General features: G+C 47.3%; 1 protein-coding gene across 10 annotated transcripts in view; it reads left to right on the plus strand.

Moving 5' to 3' along the window:
- Window positions 1-16,558, plus strand: part of DAPK1 (death associated protein kinase 1) — a 210,907-nt gene that overhangs the window by 149,195 nt on the left and 45,154 nt on the right. For all 10 annotated transcript variants that reach the window (XM_077965000.1, XM_028834216.2, XM_028834213.2 and 7 more), the window contains 5 exon segments: window positions 105-203; window positions 1,565-1,663; window positions 2,696-2,893; window positions 4,331-4,528; window positions 9,909-10,007. In XM_077965000.1, the coding sequence (XP_077821126.1) occupies window positions 105-203; window positions 1,565-1,663; window positions 2,696-2,893; window positions 4,331-4,528; window positions 9,909-10,007 (693 nt within the window).

Genomic DNA, 16,558 nt, shown 5'->3' on the forward strand with positions numbered 1-16,558 from the left:
GGTTTGTCATCACGCAGGAAGGGAAATACAGTGAGTCTGAGGGATGCATGCATCCGGCGCTGTCAGCTTTTTAGAAATGTGACCCCAGGTTGATTTTCCTGCAGGGTGGGTCCAATGCCATCTACTGGGCTGCTCGGCATGGCCACGTCGATACCTTGAAATTTCTCAGTGAGAACAAATGCCCTTTGGATGTGAAAGACAAGGTAAGGCCACTTCTCTTAGGAGGAACCTGAGGAGGTAGTAAATGGATGCATGTGAGAGTGATGCTGGCCTACCATGTGCATCGGGACCCAAAGGAAAGGAATCAGCACCAAAATTCACCAGCAGAAAATTTAAATTGGAAATTTCTTGTTGCCTGTGGTTTGATTTAATATTGAAATCAGCCTTAAGCCAAAATCTTCTAGGTAGTTGCCATAATACGCACACATTGAATTATAATCCCCATAACTTAAACACCTCAAAGTTCTAGTAGAAAGACAACCAGACAGAGACCCTTGGTCTCGATTTGATTTTCTTCCTGACTCAGCCTTGTGCTTTTAAGCGGATCTCTCCTATTCTCTTCTTCTCTGAAGTGGCTGATAGTGCTGACCTGACAATCACAGACACTAGAAGATATTAATGAGACAATGCACATAAAGAATAAAGTAAGGCTTTTTTTTGGCACAATGGTGTTATAAAAGTTACTGACTTATCAAGATACCTTCTTTTCATATGTGTGTGTTTCATTAAGTTCACACAACAATCCTGTGAGTTAATTGGCTGTGCCGGAACCTGAACCTGGGATTCCTACCTACTCATCCATTATTTATTCTACTGTACAACACTTCTCTGCTTCCAGTACTGGCAGACTAATTCAACATGCTTAGTCAAGCTGCCACACATAGTTGCATGGATTGTGCACTGCACCGTATCTGAGGGGTAACATTCCTATCAGAGACACACATTTATTATGGCAGTTATCTGGAAGGTGGCAACCATATATCTTGTTTTGTCTTCTTAAAATTTGTTTATGCTGATGATTTTCTGTGGGGTGGATAGAAGTAAAGTATCTTAAAGGATTTGCACCTGTTACTAATTCACAGAAAGTTATTACATGGGCAAATAGTGATATTCTTTAAAATTTCTGAGAAAATCTCTGAGAATATAAGAAAATAAGTTTCTAATCATAGGCAATGAAATGAGAAGCTTGTTAATAAGTAAAATAGTTCATTTAAGTAACTGCTGAATGATGAACCCAGTAGTAAAGAGAATGTTGTGTTTAAAAAAGCAGAAAATCACACAGCTAGAAAGTGTCAGTACATAAAGAAGATTGAGAACAGCCATCATGGAAAAGGGAGAGCCTTCTCCTGAGTTGTTTGCACTTCACAGGATGTGCCAAGTGTGTGGGCTTAATACTGACTGTGTGGTGGACGCCCCAACCCCAGGTCCCCATCCTAGCCACTATAGGGGCATCTGCCCGAGGTGGGTGGGTGGAACCGGGCAGGCCTGGGTGTAGGCCTTGGGTTCTGGTCTCCATAGCCTGCTCAGATGTGGCTCAGAATCACCAGCTCCTTTTCTTCTGCAGTCTGGAGAGACAGCCCTCCACGTGGCGGCTCGCTACGGCCATGCTGACGTGGCTCAGTTACTGTGCAGCTTCGGCTCCAATCCCAATATCCAGGACAAGGTGGGTCGTGGCTGACGTCCTCCCTTCCTCTGCTCTATACATGAATGTACAGGCAGCCAGATGGTACAGTCGGGGCCTTTAGAGTTTTATCCAAGCTAGATTTTCTGTCTTCCACTACAGAGGGCAAGGACTCAAAGGGCAGGGACTCATAAACAGAAGTACTAGCTAAGGTGTGCAAGGTGCTGATACCAGGATCGGGTCTAACCACTTCATTCATTCATGCATTCAATCTGCTGAACAGCCCTATGAGATGGATTACTATTATCATTCTCATTTTGGAGATGAGGAAATTGAGGCAGGGAAAGTTTCTGTAACTTTCCCAGGCTCACAAAGCTCAGAAGTGGTAGAGCTGGGGCTTGAACACACACAGTCTGGTTTCAGAGCCCACGTTTGTCACCACCGCTCTAGGATGGCCTCTCATCGGTGCATTTATGTATCTAACGATGTTGATCCTGAAGCTACAGGCCTCCCAGTCTGTAAGGACTTCCCTTGACTTGTGTGTGGCTCTCCTAATTACTTTCTAGCCAAAGCAACAATACTGTTACCACTCACCTTGTGTTGTAAACATGACAGAAAGCTAGGGGCATCAAGGTTGCTGGAAGAATTCATGCTCAGGGAAGTGCTCACCTACTATGAGCAGTTTCAGATAAAGTCAGCGAGGCACTTATTAGAAAGAGGCTATAATGCACCTGCATGAAGGCTGTATTGTTCAGAGAAGCAGGGCTGATGGTTTCAGCGGGCTCCCGAAAGTCCATTGTCAGTCATATGCTGAGAAAGCCAAATTCATCAAACACACAAGTGTTGAGGAAAGAAAACAAATGAAGGAGAGACATCAGATCTACCTCTTAATGCTGGTGGCTCACACTCATGTTATTTCATTCCAGATTAATATTTCACTCCAGTACCTATGAGCTCTTTCCCTCTGCTGCCTTGGTTGCATTTCTGCCAAATTTGACAGAGACTCTCACCTTGCTTACACTTTGTTTCTCATTGCTGTTTTCTCCTCCTCTCTGCACTTGTCTCCTTGACCAGGAAGAAGAAACCCCCCTGCACTGTGCTGCCTGGCACGGCTATTACTCTGTGGCCAAAGCCCTTTGTGAAGCCGGCTGTAACGTGAACATCAAGAACCGAGAAGGAGAGACGCCGCTCCTGACAGCCTCTGCCAGGGGCTACCACGACATCGTGGAGTGTCTGGCCGAACATGGAGCCGACCTTAATGCTTGCGACAAGGTGCCTTATAATAGGGGAAGACTCATACGCACTGGGAAGTGATCTAGGGGTCTAGAGGGACCACAGGACTCCTCAGTTTGTTTCCCTAAGATAACAAACTTGAATGCAGCAAACTGTAATTACCCCTTCTCTTCTCTGTTCCAAAGATTCTGTGAACTTTTCTATATTGTATTTAATAATTAATATTAATTTGTGGCATATAACAAAATTCATGAATTGATCAAATGACTTTGGGCTCTAAATAATTTTTAGCTTTAAAGCTTTAGAGCAGGTACAGTGATGTTCACTGAATCCGAGACAATTCTCATTGAGGACTAACACTGGCAACACACTATTAACTTTTAGATGAACAAAGAAATAGATGTTTTACTTATTTCTATCATCTACTGTGTTGTAAAAAGACAATAAACCACTCTTACTTGTCTGGCAATCTCGATGCTAGACCAGGTGTTCCATGTTTTTAATTAAACAAATTCAGCCTCATCTGTTTTTATTGTGCTCTGTACTTAAAACAAGGCTGTGATGTTGCTATATACAGTTAGATTTGGGTTTCTGTAGTTGATTTAATATCTGCCCTTTGTGAAGTTATTTTCTCGGTATAGAGCAATGGTTCTGAGTGGGGGATGGAGGCTGACTCTGCCCCCAGGGGTGTTTGATAATGTCCGGAGATACTTTCTGGTTGTCACAACTAGAGATGAGGGTTGCTACTGGCGTCTCATCGATCCCAGCCAGTGGTGCTACTAAACATCCTGCAGCCCACAGGGCAGCCCCCCTCGGCAGAGAATCACCCAGCCCCAAATGCCAGTAGCACTGAGGCTGAGAAACCCTAGCACAGTAAAGTTTTAGAAATGTTTCAGAACTCTCCACCAGCTCCTAAAACTCAACACACCTATTCATCAGGGATTCTGTAATAGGTAGAATGAAGGCCCAGGCTGGTTTTTCACGGGATGCAGAGGTTAGACATGTTAAATCTGCTTCTCATTTGTATGACAGCCCTTGAGCAAGTTGTTTCACAATACTTTCACATTTTTCCTGGTGCAAAGTAAAATAATAGGCTCTCTATTTAGGAAATTGGCAAAGATTGCTGGGCAAATGTTTTTAAAAGTGTTTTACAAATGCTTTGGTTAAAGAGGCCATTGAAGTATCAACAATTACTTATGTTCTATCTGATTGTACTGCCAAAGCCTAAATGGATCAAGCTGGTGTCAGCTTAGGCTGTGATTATTTAGAGAGGAACATGTAAAGCTCCGCATCCTCCCAGTCCTTACCCCGCTGTAGGAGTCTGCTATAGGATTCTTCATTTAAATCCTCCACTAGGCCTTTTAGTAGTGATCTTGTTGCCAATTAAACCTCACTCAGTGGCGGCAGGAAAGGTGGAGAGATGGAGGCCACATGCCCAAGCGTAAAGCTCTCATGATCTCTGGGGTTTGTTTCCAGGATGGACACATTGCCCTTCATCTGGCTGTAAGACGGTGTCAGATGGAAGTAATCAAGACTCTCCTCAGCCAAGGGTGTTTCGTCGATTATCAAGACAGGCACGGCAATACTTCCCTCCACGTGGCATGTAAAGATGGCAACGTGCCTATTGTGGTGGCCCTCTGTGAAGCAAACTGCAATTTGGACATCTCAAACAAGGTACGCACAGAGCACAGGATCCCTACAGCTTCCAAGTGTGTCCATCCACCCGATTCTGGGTCCTGATTCTGTGTCCTGCCACCTGATCCCAGGTCCTGATTCTGTGTCTTCCCGCCTGATCCCAGGTCCTGATTCTGTGTCCTCCCGCCTGATCCCGGATCCTGATTCTGTGTCCTCCCACCCGATTCTGGGTCCTGATTCTGTGTCCTCCCACCCGATTCTGGGTCCTGATTCTGTGTCCTCCCACCCGATTCTGGGTCCTGATTCTGTGTCCTCCCGCCTGATCCCAGGTCCTGATTCTGTGTCCTCCCACCTGATCCCAGGTCCTGATTCTGTGTCCATCCACCCAATTGTGGGTCTTGATTCTGTGTCCTCCTGCCTGATCCCAGGTCCTGATTCTGTGTCCTCCCACCTGATCCTGGATTTTGGCCAAGTTTCTATTTGCATGTGTTTGTTGTTGAAAGTGAATGTTACTTACAGGGACATGTACTTTTTTATGGGGTTTTGCCATCTTAAGTTGCATTTTACATGTGACTTTTGAATAATTTCATAGATAAACAAAATTACTATAATAAGTGCTTCTTGCATAACTCAGTGTACACTGATGGAAATCGTGTGTGTGTGTGTACATGCGTGTGAGCATGAGGCTCTGTAGAGGAATCAGAGAGGCTCATGGTAAAATTCTAACATCTTTCTAGAGCACTAAGTCTTCAGGAAAATGTCTAAGGACATTAAGATTTGATCCCAGGACTGTATTTCTCTTTTTTATTTTATTTATTATTATTATTTTTTTTTTGAGTCTCACTCTTGTCACCCAGGCTGGAGTGCAGTGGCCCAATCTTGGCTCGCTGCAACCTCTGCCTCCTGGGTTCAAGCGATTCTCATGCCTCAGCCTCCTGAGTAGCTGGGACTACAGGGCTGTGTAACCACGCCCTGCTAATTTTTGTATTTTTAGTAGAGATGGGGTTTCACCATGTTGGCCAGGCTGGTCTCGAACTCCTGACCTCAGGTGATCTGCCTGCTTCATCCTCCCAATGTGCTGGGTTTACAGGCATGAGCCATCACACCTGGCCCTATATTTTTCTTCTTAGCTTTCCACATTGAGAGTTTTATGGGCAAAAGTTCCTAGTACCTTTTTTTGTGCTAAATAAATGTGGTAAGACCAAAGAGACGCTATCATTTGGTGAAAAATGGAGAAATGAAAATAATTGTGCTTTTAGGTTCATAAAAAATATTGACTTCTAGATTTTAGCCACCAGCTTCTCTTTTCTCTGAATCCCATATAGATTTTCATTACCAAACAACATAGACTATCAGAGATTCCTGTGATTTTTTGGCCGTGTAGCTGTATTAAAGACGAGCATTATGCTGTTACGATTATGCTAAAAATGAAGTCCAAGTACAATTAATTTTTTAATTTCAGGAAATGTTTATCAGTGGTTTATACAATGCCAGTAGGATTCTAGTATGGTTTGCTGGAGGTAAAAGAACATCTGGGCCGGGTGCGGTGGCTCACTCCTATAATCCCAGCACTTTGGGAGGCCAAGGTGGGTGGATCACGAGGTCAGGAGTTCAAGAACAGCCTGGCCAATGTGGTGAAACCCCGTCTCTACTAAAAATACAAAAATTAGCTGGGCATGGTGGTGCATGCCTGTAATCCCAGCTACTTGGGAGGCTGAGGCAGGAGAATCGCTTGAACCCAGGAGGCAGAGGTTACAGTGAGCCGAGACCGCGCCACTGCACTCCAGCCTGGGCAACAGAGTGAGACTCCGTCTCAAAAAAAAAAAGAATATCTGAAACAGCTGGAAAATTATACTTTTATGTAAACTTATTCCTTTTGCATGTTATATGGTTAACTCAAACAGAAATTGAAATTGGTAATTTCACATTCTGACACTGTGTGGAAAGGCAGTATCCCAGGTTTTAGCCATTAGCTGCTGGTTGCTTTCTTAGTTTGTCCCGTTCTAATCTTGCCAAGTCAGTTCTGTCAGTGGCTTAGGGGAAAAGCCAAATGTAGTATGAAGTAGCATCAAGACCTTGGGTTTCCTTCTAGGATTCTTCAAATGAATCAAAAGCAGCTTCAAGGGACATCTGCACTTATTTGACTCTCTGTAGACATTCCCACTGTGCGCCCAGGGGCCTACTATGTGTGCAGCAAGTAGAATCGACTTTCCCCTTGTGAGGGGGAGAGGAGGAGCTGAGCAGATACCTCTTTGCCCTAACCTAAACAGGGAATGGTGTTCTTCCCAGTTTCACTCCATACCTAAATGCACAACTTCACTTGTTAAATACACTCTTTAAAAAATCCACAGTCCCAGACTTTCGTGTTTTAAAACCACTGGCTTATTTACTGGAAAAGTCTCACATTTTTCAGGCTGCAAATATCTATAAGTAAAGTCGACAAATGCTGACAGAAACTTGCATAATCACTGTCTATGGCACAGCAGCTGTACATAGAGGGCCTTCTGTAGACGATTTTGTCATTGAGTGAAGCTCAGCTGCTGTGAAAATCATCAGTTCCAAGCTAATTCCAGCTTGGAATTAGCAGCATAATTCAGACCCGTAATTCAGAGCCTGCCTGGACAGAAGGGTGCTGGCTGCACACAAGCTCTGCATCTCCATCCCCGCAGACAGGCTCCCCGGGTTGGCTTTGACACTCCCATCATCAGCACACCCTGACTTTGGGGGTCTCAGCTTCTTCAGAAGGGTTGCTGTCAGGCTTGTTTTGCCATTTTTTTTTTTTAAAGGAAAGGTGATGGGGGCTTTAGAAGGCCTTAAAAGAAGCACAGGTATGTAACAGAAGACATTGTTTCCCACCAAAGCACATCCAGCTTTCTAGAGACACACTCAAGTAACCGATTGGGAGCGTGGAGGGGCACCCCCATGCCACAAGGAGGCTGTTGCTCTTTCTTCATTGCATGGTCTTGCCTTTTCCTTATCTGGATTAAGTTCCTCCAGAAATAAAAATGGCCATTCAAATCCTACCTTGTCACCAGTGTGTGACAGGACCTCGTTGCTATGTTTGATGCTCACGCAGTGAGATATTTCTGCATTCTTCCTCCTTCTCGTATGGAAATCAGGAGAGTGGCTGTTTAACTGGCCGTGTTAGAGAGCACGAAAAGGAAAGGAAATAGATGGTGCAGAATGCATGGCCCTTACCCATTTGTCCCTCTTAGAGTTGGTACTTCCCTTAAGGACAGACAGAAGGCACGCTGTGCACACGCACGCTTCTGGGAGGATGAGAGAGGACTGGCTGCCTGTCAGGTGTTTATCCCCTTCCGGGGCTGCACTGTGCCCAGCGTGGAGGGAGGAACTAGTAGATGCCAAGGTGAATGGCTCTGCCCTCAGGCTGCTTTTAGACACATTCACATTCAGATGTAGCCGCATCTCATGTTGTCATTGCTGCTGTGTTGGGCACAAGGTGCTCCAGAAACACAGAAGCAACAATTCAGATATTAAAGAAATCAGGGAAGGCTTTTCATTGGTGATCACTTAAGATGATCGAGGCTTTGACAGATGGAGAAGAGGGAAGCCTGTTTTCCACCAGGGGAAGCCAGTGTGTCTGCTGTGGGCTATCACTGACACATAGGGGGTGTGGGGTAGGTATTTAGGGAGGGGGTTATGGGGAAGGGAGAAAATGAAGCTGGAGACATTGGGTCCAGGTGGTGGCAGAACTGGAATTTAAGGCTAGGTAAGGGGTTTGGTGTCATTCTGTCCCAACCTGGGCCCTTCAACAGTGGCCATTTCCTCTGCCGTTTTCTTCATCACACTCTCTTCCTCAGCTTTCTTCTCTTCTATAAAACTGTGCATTTTACAACCAAAATTCCATCTCCCTTATATTGCATCTTTTAAACATTTCACCCAGTCTTCAAAACCTTCCCTTTTCCTTCTCATGTGAACTCTAGGACGCTTGAAAGCTTAATATCTGCTTTCTGCATTACTGCAGAAGATAATAATAAAGAAATATGAGCGTGTCACACACTGCAGCAGTGTTTACACTAGCCGGGAATTGAGGCTGCTTAGCGTCCACCCTCGGTGGCTGAATGAATCATGAGAGCCACGCAGTGGATGCAATTCAGGCATTCAGAATGTGATCCCTCCTGCTACAGGCATGGAAAGGTGTTCCCAGTCTACTGTTAGATGGACAAAGCAAGGGACAGAGTGGAAGGTGGGCTATGACCACATCTCGGCTGTTTAAATTATTTCTCTCCTGTTGAGGATTCATAGATACGAGCTTGGGAGGAAATGGACCAAATTGTTAAAACAGGGACAGCTCTGAGCCAGGGAGCTTGAGAGTAAAGGGGGGAGTGGAGAAGGGAGATTTTTATTTTGTATTATATGTTTCTGTAGGTTGCTTGGAGTTTTAAAAAGAGCATGTGTTACCTGTATAACAAAAACTGATATTTAAAAATACATAGCATAAAAAAGACATTCCCAAACTTTCTCAGTTCACAACATCCTCAGGGTTTCAGTAATTATTTTTTCATGGTTCCCCTAGATCAAAAGAAATCCCTAACACTTCTGTTCATTCCAAACAACTTAGTAACCACTTATGTCCTAACAGCTTAGCAGCAGCTGAGAAAGATAATACATATAAACAGAAAGAAAACTAATATTTTCTTTTCCTTCTTCCACGACCACATTACGTACAATGTGATGAGTGTACTGCACTTTTGAAACCTTGGACTCAGAGTGGATATGGCCTCATATCCTGTCCACAGTGATTTCCTCAAGACTCTTGATTCCTCCCAGGGCAGCCACCAACCCCCTGCTGTGAGAGACATGGTGTCATGGAAGGCAGGGTGGTGCAGTCTAATGATGACACTCTGCACCACTTCAAGCGAGTAGTTCACCTGGTCTCAGAACCAGTTTTCTTATCAAAAACTTTAGATATTCCTGGGCACCCCTATGAATTCAGTGCAGTTCCCTGGGCTACCTTGGCACACAGTTTGGGAACCACAGGCACAAACAGGGCTTATGGGCTTGTCCTGGGATTTTCACTAATTAGGATGTCTTCAATATCTGTCTTCCGTGTATCTTCTTCCCTGGCTGTGTCTACATTTGATCTATGGTGCAGATCTTGCTGGAACTCTGGGCCTTGAGCCCTTGGCTCCTGCCTCCTTCAGGCCAGCACAGCAGGAAACTTACTTCAGTTATCTTTGAAGTTGTATTTTGAAGCTCCTCTTTTAACTGCAGAGCACTTGGAAAGGTTCTGCCTGGCTGGCCTGCCCCAGTGGAGAGCAAGTTTCAGGAGAAGGGAGATGGCTCTTTCCTTCTTTCTGGTGGGCCCTAACCCCTTCCTTAACCTTGTGTCTCGGGAATGTCATCCTCAGCAACTGCATGAGAAGAACGACCTTTGACCTTTTTTCTCTCTTCCCAGTACGGACGAACGCCTCTGCACCTCGCGGCCAACAACGGGATCCTGGACGTGGTCCGGTACCTCTGTCTGATGGGAGCCAGCGTGGAGGCGCTGACCACAGTGAGTGCTCACAGGGCTTCGTGCAGGAGGGAGCTGCTGGGAGCCTCTGGCGCCTCCAGGGCAGGAGGGACAGGGCTTGCATGGCAACTCTGCATTCTAAAGCAGCCAGGCTGCTGTTCACTCCTCCGCCGCAGTAACACAGACATTCGCCCACACACGCCCAACCTAATGTCTCCTTAATGTTCCTCTTCTCATCTCACCACACCCTGCGCTGCCAGGGATTCCGCTGCTTCCCTCTGCTCTTTTTGTTTTCCAAGTCACACACCAGGGCCCCTGCATTGTGGGATGTATGTACTTCCCCTTCCTAAATGCTCCTCTGCCCCAGGGCACTGGACCCCCTGCCCTTTAGAAGGAGCTGGGGGAGGAAGAATCCTCAGTGAGTATTGGGTGCAGTCTCCATATTTGCCCAAGACCAGACTGCCGGGTGCCATAAGCAGGAGTTGCGTAAAGAGTCAGGCTTTGCTTTAGGCCTGTGGAGTATTTTAAGTGAGATTTCTTCAGTTCCCTCACTCCCTGCTCCCGATGCCAGACCTAGCACCTCCCTGCTGAGGAAACCGTTTGATTCACATTTCATGAAATACTCAAGAAGGAAAATGCATCAGCTAATGAGGTATGGTTGCAATGTTACGGCTGCAGTGAAATACTACCATTCGGGTACTTGCCGGCCTGAGAGTAGGTTGACCATCCAGCCTGTGTGGGAGAGTCCTGGGCCCACAGATTAGAGCTTTGCTGACAGAGGGTGATTCTCTGAGGAGACCAAGTGGTGCTTTAATGTGTCAGCCCAGCTCAGGCCCCGAGGCTGGAAGAGAGCCTCATTTCCTGGAGATCATCCAGAGGTTAGCAAACCGTGGCCCACAGGCCATATCCCACTGCTGGTTTTTGTAAATGAAGTCTTACTGGGACACAGCCATGCCTAAGGTGTGTATTGGCCTTGGCAGCTTCCATGCCAGGTGTCAGAGCTGAGCAGCTGTGACAGAGACCATATGTGCCACGGAGCCCAAACACCTCCTCCCCTGGCCCTTGACGGAAAGTGTTTGCTGACCGCTGGGGCTAGGATGTCGCCTCCCTGAATGCACTCATGTTATCGGGATGTCATTCCCTCCCCAAAAGTAATAGGTCTGATTTGTGCAGTCGGGGGGCGCCCAGCTCTGTGCTTTCTCTGCAGGCTCAGTTATTACCAAGTACTCCGCAAGGGGTGAGGCCCGTTTCTAGGGCACCTGGTCACCCACCGCAAATGCACACACCATACCCACTTCACCCTGCTGTGCCTGACTTGTTAGATCTCGTGGGCCATTGTCAAGCCTGCCCAGCCATGCTTGGGCACAGGTTCCAGTTACTCCCTAATAGAGCATTTATATGCATTTTCAAGACGAATAAATATTTCTGTCCTGTGTGTGGCCTCATGAAAGACCCAGCCAGACCATGACTGAAGATGCCAGCAGCTGATGCTGTTGCATCTACCGCAGTGCAGGCTGGGGCTGCTGAAACGTGCGGCCCCCTCTGTGGGGTCCCTCCATGAGCCGCAGGGCCCTCTGCCCTTCCCCACGACAGCTGCATCGGTGGTCCCCGCCAGGCTCCTCCTCAGGTCCCTCCGTGCACCTCCTCGCTCTCTCGCTTCCCACCGTAGGAGAAGCGTCCTCTGTCCCCAGGCCCCTCCACGATGCCCAGAGCTAACCTGCGAGGCGGGTGCGGCTCTTTCTGCCGCCTCCTCAGTCACTCCGCACACACCGGGGGCGCTGTGCGAGCAGGGAGTCCGGGGGCACAAGACAGGCGCGCGCCCCTTAGGAGACTTCAGGAAATGGGAAAGGGAGGCTGACCCGAGAGTCACAGCCGTCAATTACAGTCACCGAATGGGCAAATGGGACCGTGTGGTGACAGAAAGGAGCGGGTCCTGAGGGCGTGACAGGGGCTGGGGGCGCCCCTGTGGGAGGCAACGCTAGAACCTGCAAGCCACGCCCGGTGCTCAGAGGGGCAGAGTCCTGGGAGGATCGCCCTATTCAGGCCGGGGCTCGGCGGCCTCCGGTGTCCTCCCGCGGTGGGAGCGCAGTGGCTGGAGCCGGCGCCGAGGCCCGGGAGATGGGAGAGTGAGCAGAGCTGGGTGTGCCTAGCCTTCTCCCAGTGCACCGCCCCCCGACCCCCCCACCCTCCCCCGGGCCAACTGGGGCTTCCTCTCCCATGGGGCCGAGGAGACCCTCCAGACTGGAGCGCCTTACTGGGGACGCTGCCTTCAGAAACACTGACCACACCATATCCCTCGGTTTAAGTTTCCTAGCAGCCACATGGAAGGAGGAAAAAGAGACAGAGGAAATGAAGTTCAATAACATATTAGCACGAGATAATACAAATATTATGCTAACCCGTAAATCAATAAATTTATTTATTGATTTATTATTTGTATATATTCATGGGGTACAAGTGCAGTTTTCTCCATTGGTATATTACATTGGGGTGAAGTCAGGGTCTTCAGCCTGTCCATCACTGGAGCAAAGCACATTGTACCCACCAAACTCCCATCCTCCAGGAGCCTCCCTCCCCCTCACCCCTCCAAGTCCCCACTGTTCATTTTCCACACACAGCTTCCCTGTGTACACATCATTTGGCACCCACTTTAAGTGACAGCATGTGATATTTGGTTTTCTGTGTCTCAGTTGTTTCACTTAGGATAATGGCCTCCATTTCCATCCATGTTGCTGTAAAGGACATGATTTCCTTTTCTTTTTGCTTTCTTTTTTTTTTTTTGCTTTTTGTTTTTTTTGAGAGGGAGTTTCATTCTATCGATAGGCTGGAGTGCAGTGGACTGATCTTGGCTCATTGCAACCTCTGCCTCCCAGGTTCAAGCGATTCTTCTGCCTCAGCCTCCCGAGTAGCTGGGACTAGAGGCGCGTGCCACCACGCCTGGCTAAGTTTTGTATTTTTAGTAGAGACGGGGTTTCACCGTGTTGGCCAGGATGGTCTCAATCTCCTGACCTTATGATCCGCCTGCCTCAGCCTCCCAAAGTGCTGGGATTACAGGTGTAAGCCACCGCACCCAGCCTGATTTCCTTTTCTTAATGGCCAAGTAGTATTCCGTTGTGTATATATACCACAATTTTTAAGTCCAGTCCTCTGTTGATGGACAGTTTGATTCCCTACCTTTGCTATTGTGAATAGTCCTGCAGTGAACATACAAGTGCAGGTATCTTTTTCATATAATGATTTATTTTCCTTCAGGTAGATACCCAGTAGTGGGGTTGCTGGAACAAATGGGAGTTCTATTTTTAGTTATTTGAGAAGTTGCCATGCTGTTTTCCATAGAGGTTGTACTAATTTATGTTCCCACCAACAATGTATAAAAGTTCTCTTTTCTCTACATCCTCTTCAACATCTGTTATTTTTTGACTTTGTAATAATGGCCATTCTGATTGGTGTTGATACCTCATTGTGGTTTTAACTTGCATGTCTCTGATGATTGGTGATGTTGAACATGCTTTTCATGTTTGTTAGCCATTTGTCTTCTTTTGGAAAATGTCTCTTCATGTCCTTAACCCACTTTTAAATGGGATTATTTGGTGGTTTTCGTTGTTGTTGTTAAGTTGTTTTAGTTCCTGGTACATTCTGGATACTAGTTCCTTGTTGAATGTAGAGTTTGCAGTATTTTCTCTCATTCTGCAAGTTGTCTGTTCACTCTGTTGATTATCTCCTTTGCCGTGCAGAAGCTTTTAGTTTAAGTCCTGTTCGTCTATTTTTAGTTTTGTTCCCTATGCTTTTGAAGTCTTAGTCATGAATTATTTGCCTAGACCCATGTTTAGAAAAGTTTTCCCTGAGTTTTCCTCCAGTATTTTTATAATTTAAGATCTTCCATTTAAGTCTTTAATCTATCTTGAGTTGACTTCTGCAAATGGTGAGAGAGAAGGATACAGTTTCATTTTTCTGCAAATAGATACCCAATTTTCCCAGCACTCCTTATTGAAAAGGGTGTCCTTTTTCCAGTGTATGTTCTTATCAATTTGTCAGAGAGCAATTGACTGTAAGCATGTGGCTTTATTTCTGGGTTCCCTATTCCTTTCTGTTCCATTGTCTGTTTTTAAGTGGGTACCATGCTGTTTTGGTTACTGTAGCCATCTAGTGTAATTTGAAATTAGGCAGTATGATGTCTCCAGCTTTGCTCTTTTTGCTTAGGATTGCTTTGGCTATTTAGGCCCTTTTGTGGTTTCATATGAACTTTAGAGCTGTTTTTTCTAATTCTGTGAAAAATGAGGTGGGTATTTTGATGGGGATTGCATTGAATCTATAGATTGTTTGGGGCAGTATGGTCATTTTAACAATATTAATTCTTCTCATCTACAGTTTGTTTCGTTAGTGTTTTTTAGTTTGCCTCGTAGAGATCTTTCACCTCCTTGGTTAACTATATTCCTGGAATTTTTTTTTTTTTTTTTTTTTTTTGGTACCTGTTGGAGATGGGATTGCCTTCCCGATTTGGGGCTAGATCGTCATTGGTATGTAGAAACTCTACTGATTTCTGTATGTTAATTTTGTATTCTGAAATTTTACTGAATTAATTTGTTAACCCTAAGAATTTTTTGGTGACGTCTTCAGGGTTTTCTAGATATAAAATCATATCATCAGCGAACAGGGATAACTTGACTTCCTCTTTTCCAGTTTGGATGCCTCTATTTCTGTTGCCTAATTGATCTGGCGAGGGCTTCCAGTATTCTTAAATTATTGAGATCTTTCACATTCTTTGGTTTATACAAAGCTTTCCTTCTGTGCACTCACAGTGCGTCCTTACTCCCCAGGTTTCAGGCTGAGTCAAGGCCTGGGGAGGGGCCTCTGGTCTTCCTGGAAGGCCCAGCACCCACGCCTTCCTCCCACCCTCCAGAAGCAGTTCCATCTACCTCTCCTTCAGAACCACCAGCGCCCCCTGCTGCCACCTTCCCACTCCACTGAGTCCTCAGCCAGGGTGACCTGAACGAGGCTGCACATCCTGTCCCCTCTTTGTCCTTGCCTCCCTCACTCCTGCACCCTCCACTGTCTTGTCTTCCACTTCACACAGCCCTCAACAGAGTCCGCACTGACCTCTTCACAGCTTTCCTTCTAAACTTTCTTACTATAAAATAAAACATAAATAGAAAAAAGCACATAAACCAATATAAAGCTTAGTGGGTTTCTATAAGACAAACACCCTTGAATTCCACGCAGGTCAAGAAATAAAACTTTCCCAGCCACCCCGAAGCCCCCATGAGCCTGGCCCAGCTGTTGCCCCGGCCCCTGTGATCCCTCCCTGACTCAAAGCCAGCTCTTCCTTTTGCGTCCTTGTCATCTTTCCACCCAAGTCCCAGCTGCTGCCCTGAGCCTCTTTCACTGGATATCCTCAGGACTGGGCGCCCTTGGTGCTCCCTGACACTCTCCTGCCTGGGATGAGAAAGTCCCCACATCCTGCTTCTCCCCAGGCCTCTGCTTCCTGCTAGTCCACCCTGCAGTCCAGCCTCTCCCTTTCCATCCCCCCAGTCCTCTCTGGCCCCCAGACTTGCAGCTGCCCAACACTGAGTCCCATGCTCAGGTCTCTGGTCCTTGCTTGCCCCTGAGTGCCAGCCTCACACAGCACGTTCAGCGGCCCCTGGCCTCCCCACACCAGGGCCCCTCCCTCCAGTTCTGTGCTTCCTCTTCCCCAGTGTTCAGCCTCTGCAAAGGGCTTCAGCACGTGTCTGTCACGCTGCCCAGGATCACAGAAACCCTCCTTATTCTCTCCTCACCTGTTTGCATCTAACCCGCAGCCTACTAAGTCTCCTCCCAATTCTTCATGACCACGAAGCACCCGCCCATCCAGCTCCCACCTGGTTAAGGGCATCACCCTTAACCTTAGTCTCCTCCCGACCAGTGGGACTCTTAGCCCGGCCCTGCACAGTAGCCTCCCGCCCCTTGGGACCAGTCCATCCCAGCCCTACCTTTATCTTTCTAGAAATGCCAGCCGCTTGGTGGTCTCCACTTTCACCTCCATCTGGGGCTCCTGTGCCTTCAGGATGTGACCTCCGCAGCCTCTGCCCAGCCTCCCCTGCCCCCTGCACCCCTTCAGCTGTGGCCGGGTCCTGGGAAGCCCCTGCCGGCTCCCCCATCATGGAGTTGGCACCTGTTAATCTTTCACCCTGGAGTTCCCCATTTTCCCCTTCACCCCCTGCGCATAGTATGCCCACAGCGTCAGCACACACAGGCACGCATCTGTCTGCCCACTTCTGCCCTGAGGCTACCTGATGCCCTCTGCCTTCAGAGTCAGAGAGACTTGGAATGCCTGCTATGGGCATGCGGGCACACAGCCCATAACATTCGGGGAGGACTCCGTGGCACCCACTCCTCCTCATCCATCAACATTCGCCTTCAGCCCGGGAAACCTCCTCTGTCCCAGCCTCTCCCGCATGTGTGATTCGCCCCTGTGGGCTGCTGGTCTCTTTGCCTTCCTTGCTCTATTAGAAGTGTATCCTGACTTCTCCTAGGAGGAATGAGCCCTTGGGCAGGGGTCACAGGGAATTCATTGCTGCCTCCTAAGTGGGCTCCCTGCTTCCACCCTTACCTGTCCA

The sequence above is a fragment of the Macaca mulatta genome, chromosome 15, assembly GCF_049350105.2.
Source record: "Macaca mulatta isolate MMU2019108-1 chromosome 15, T2T-MMU8v2.0, whole genome shotgun sequence".
In the NCBI taxonomy this organism is placed as follows: Eukaryota; Metazoa; Chordata; class Mammalia; order Primates; family Cercopithecidae; genus Macaca; species Macaca mulatta.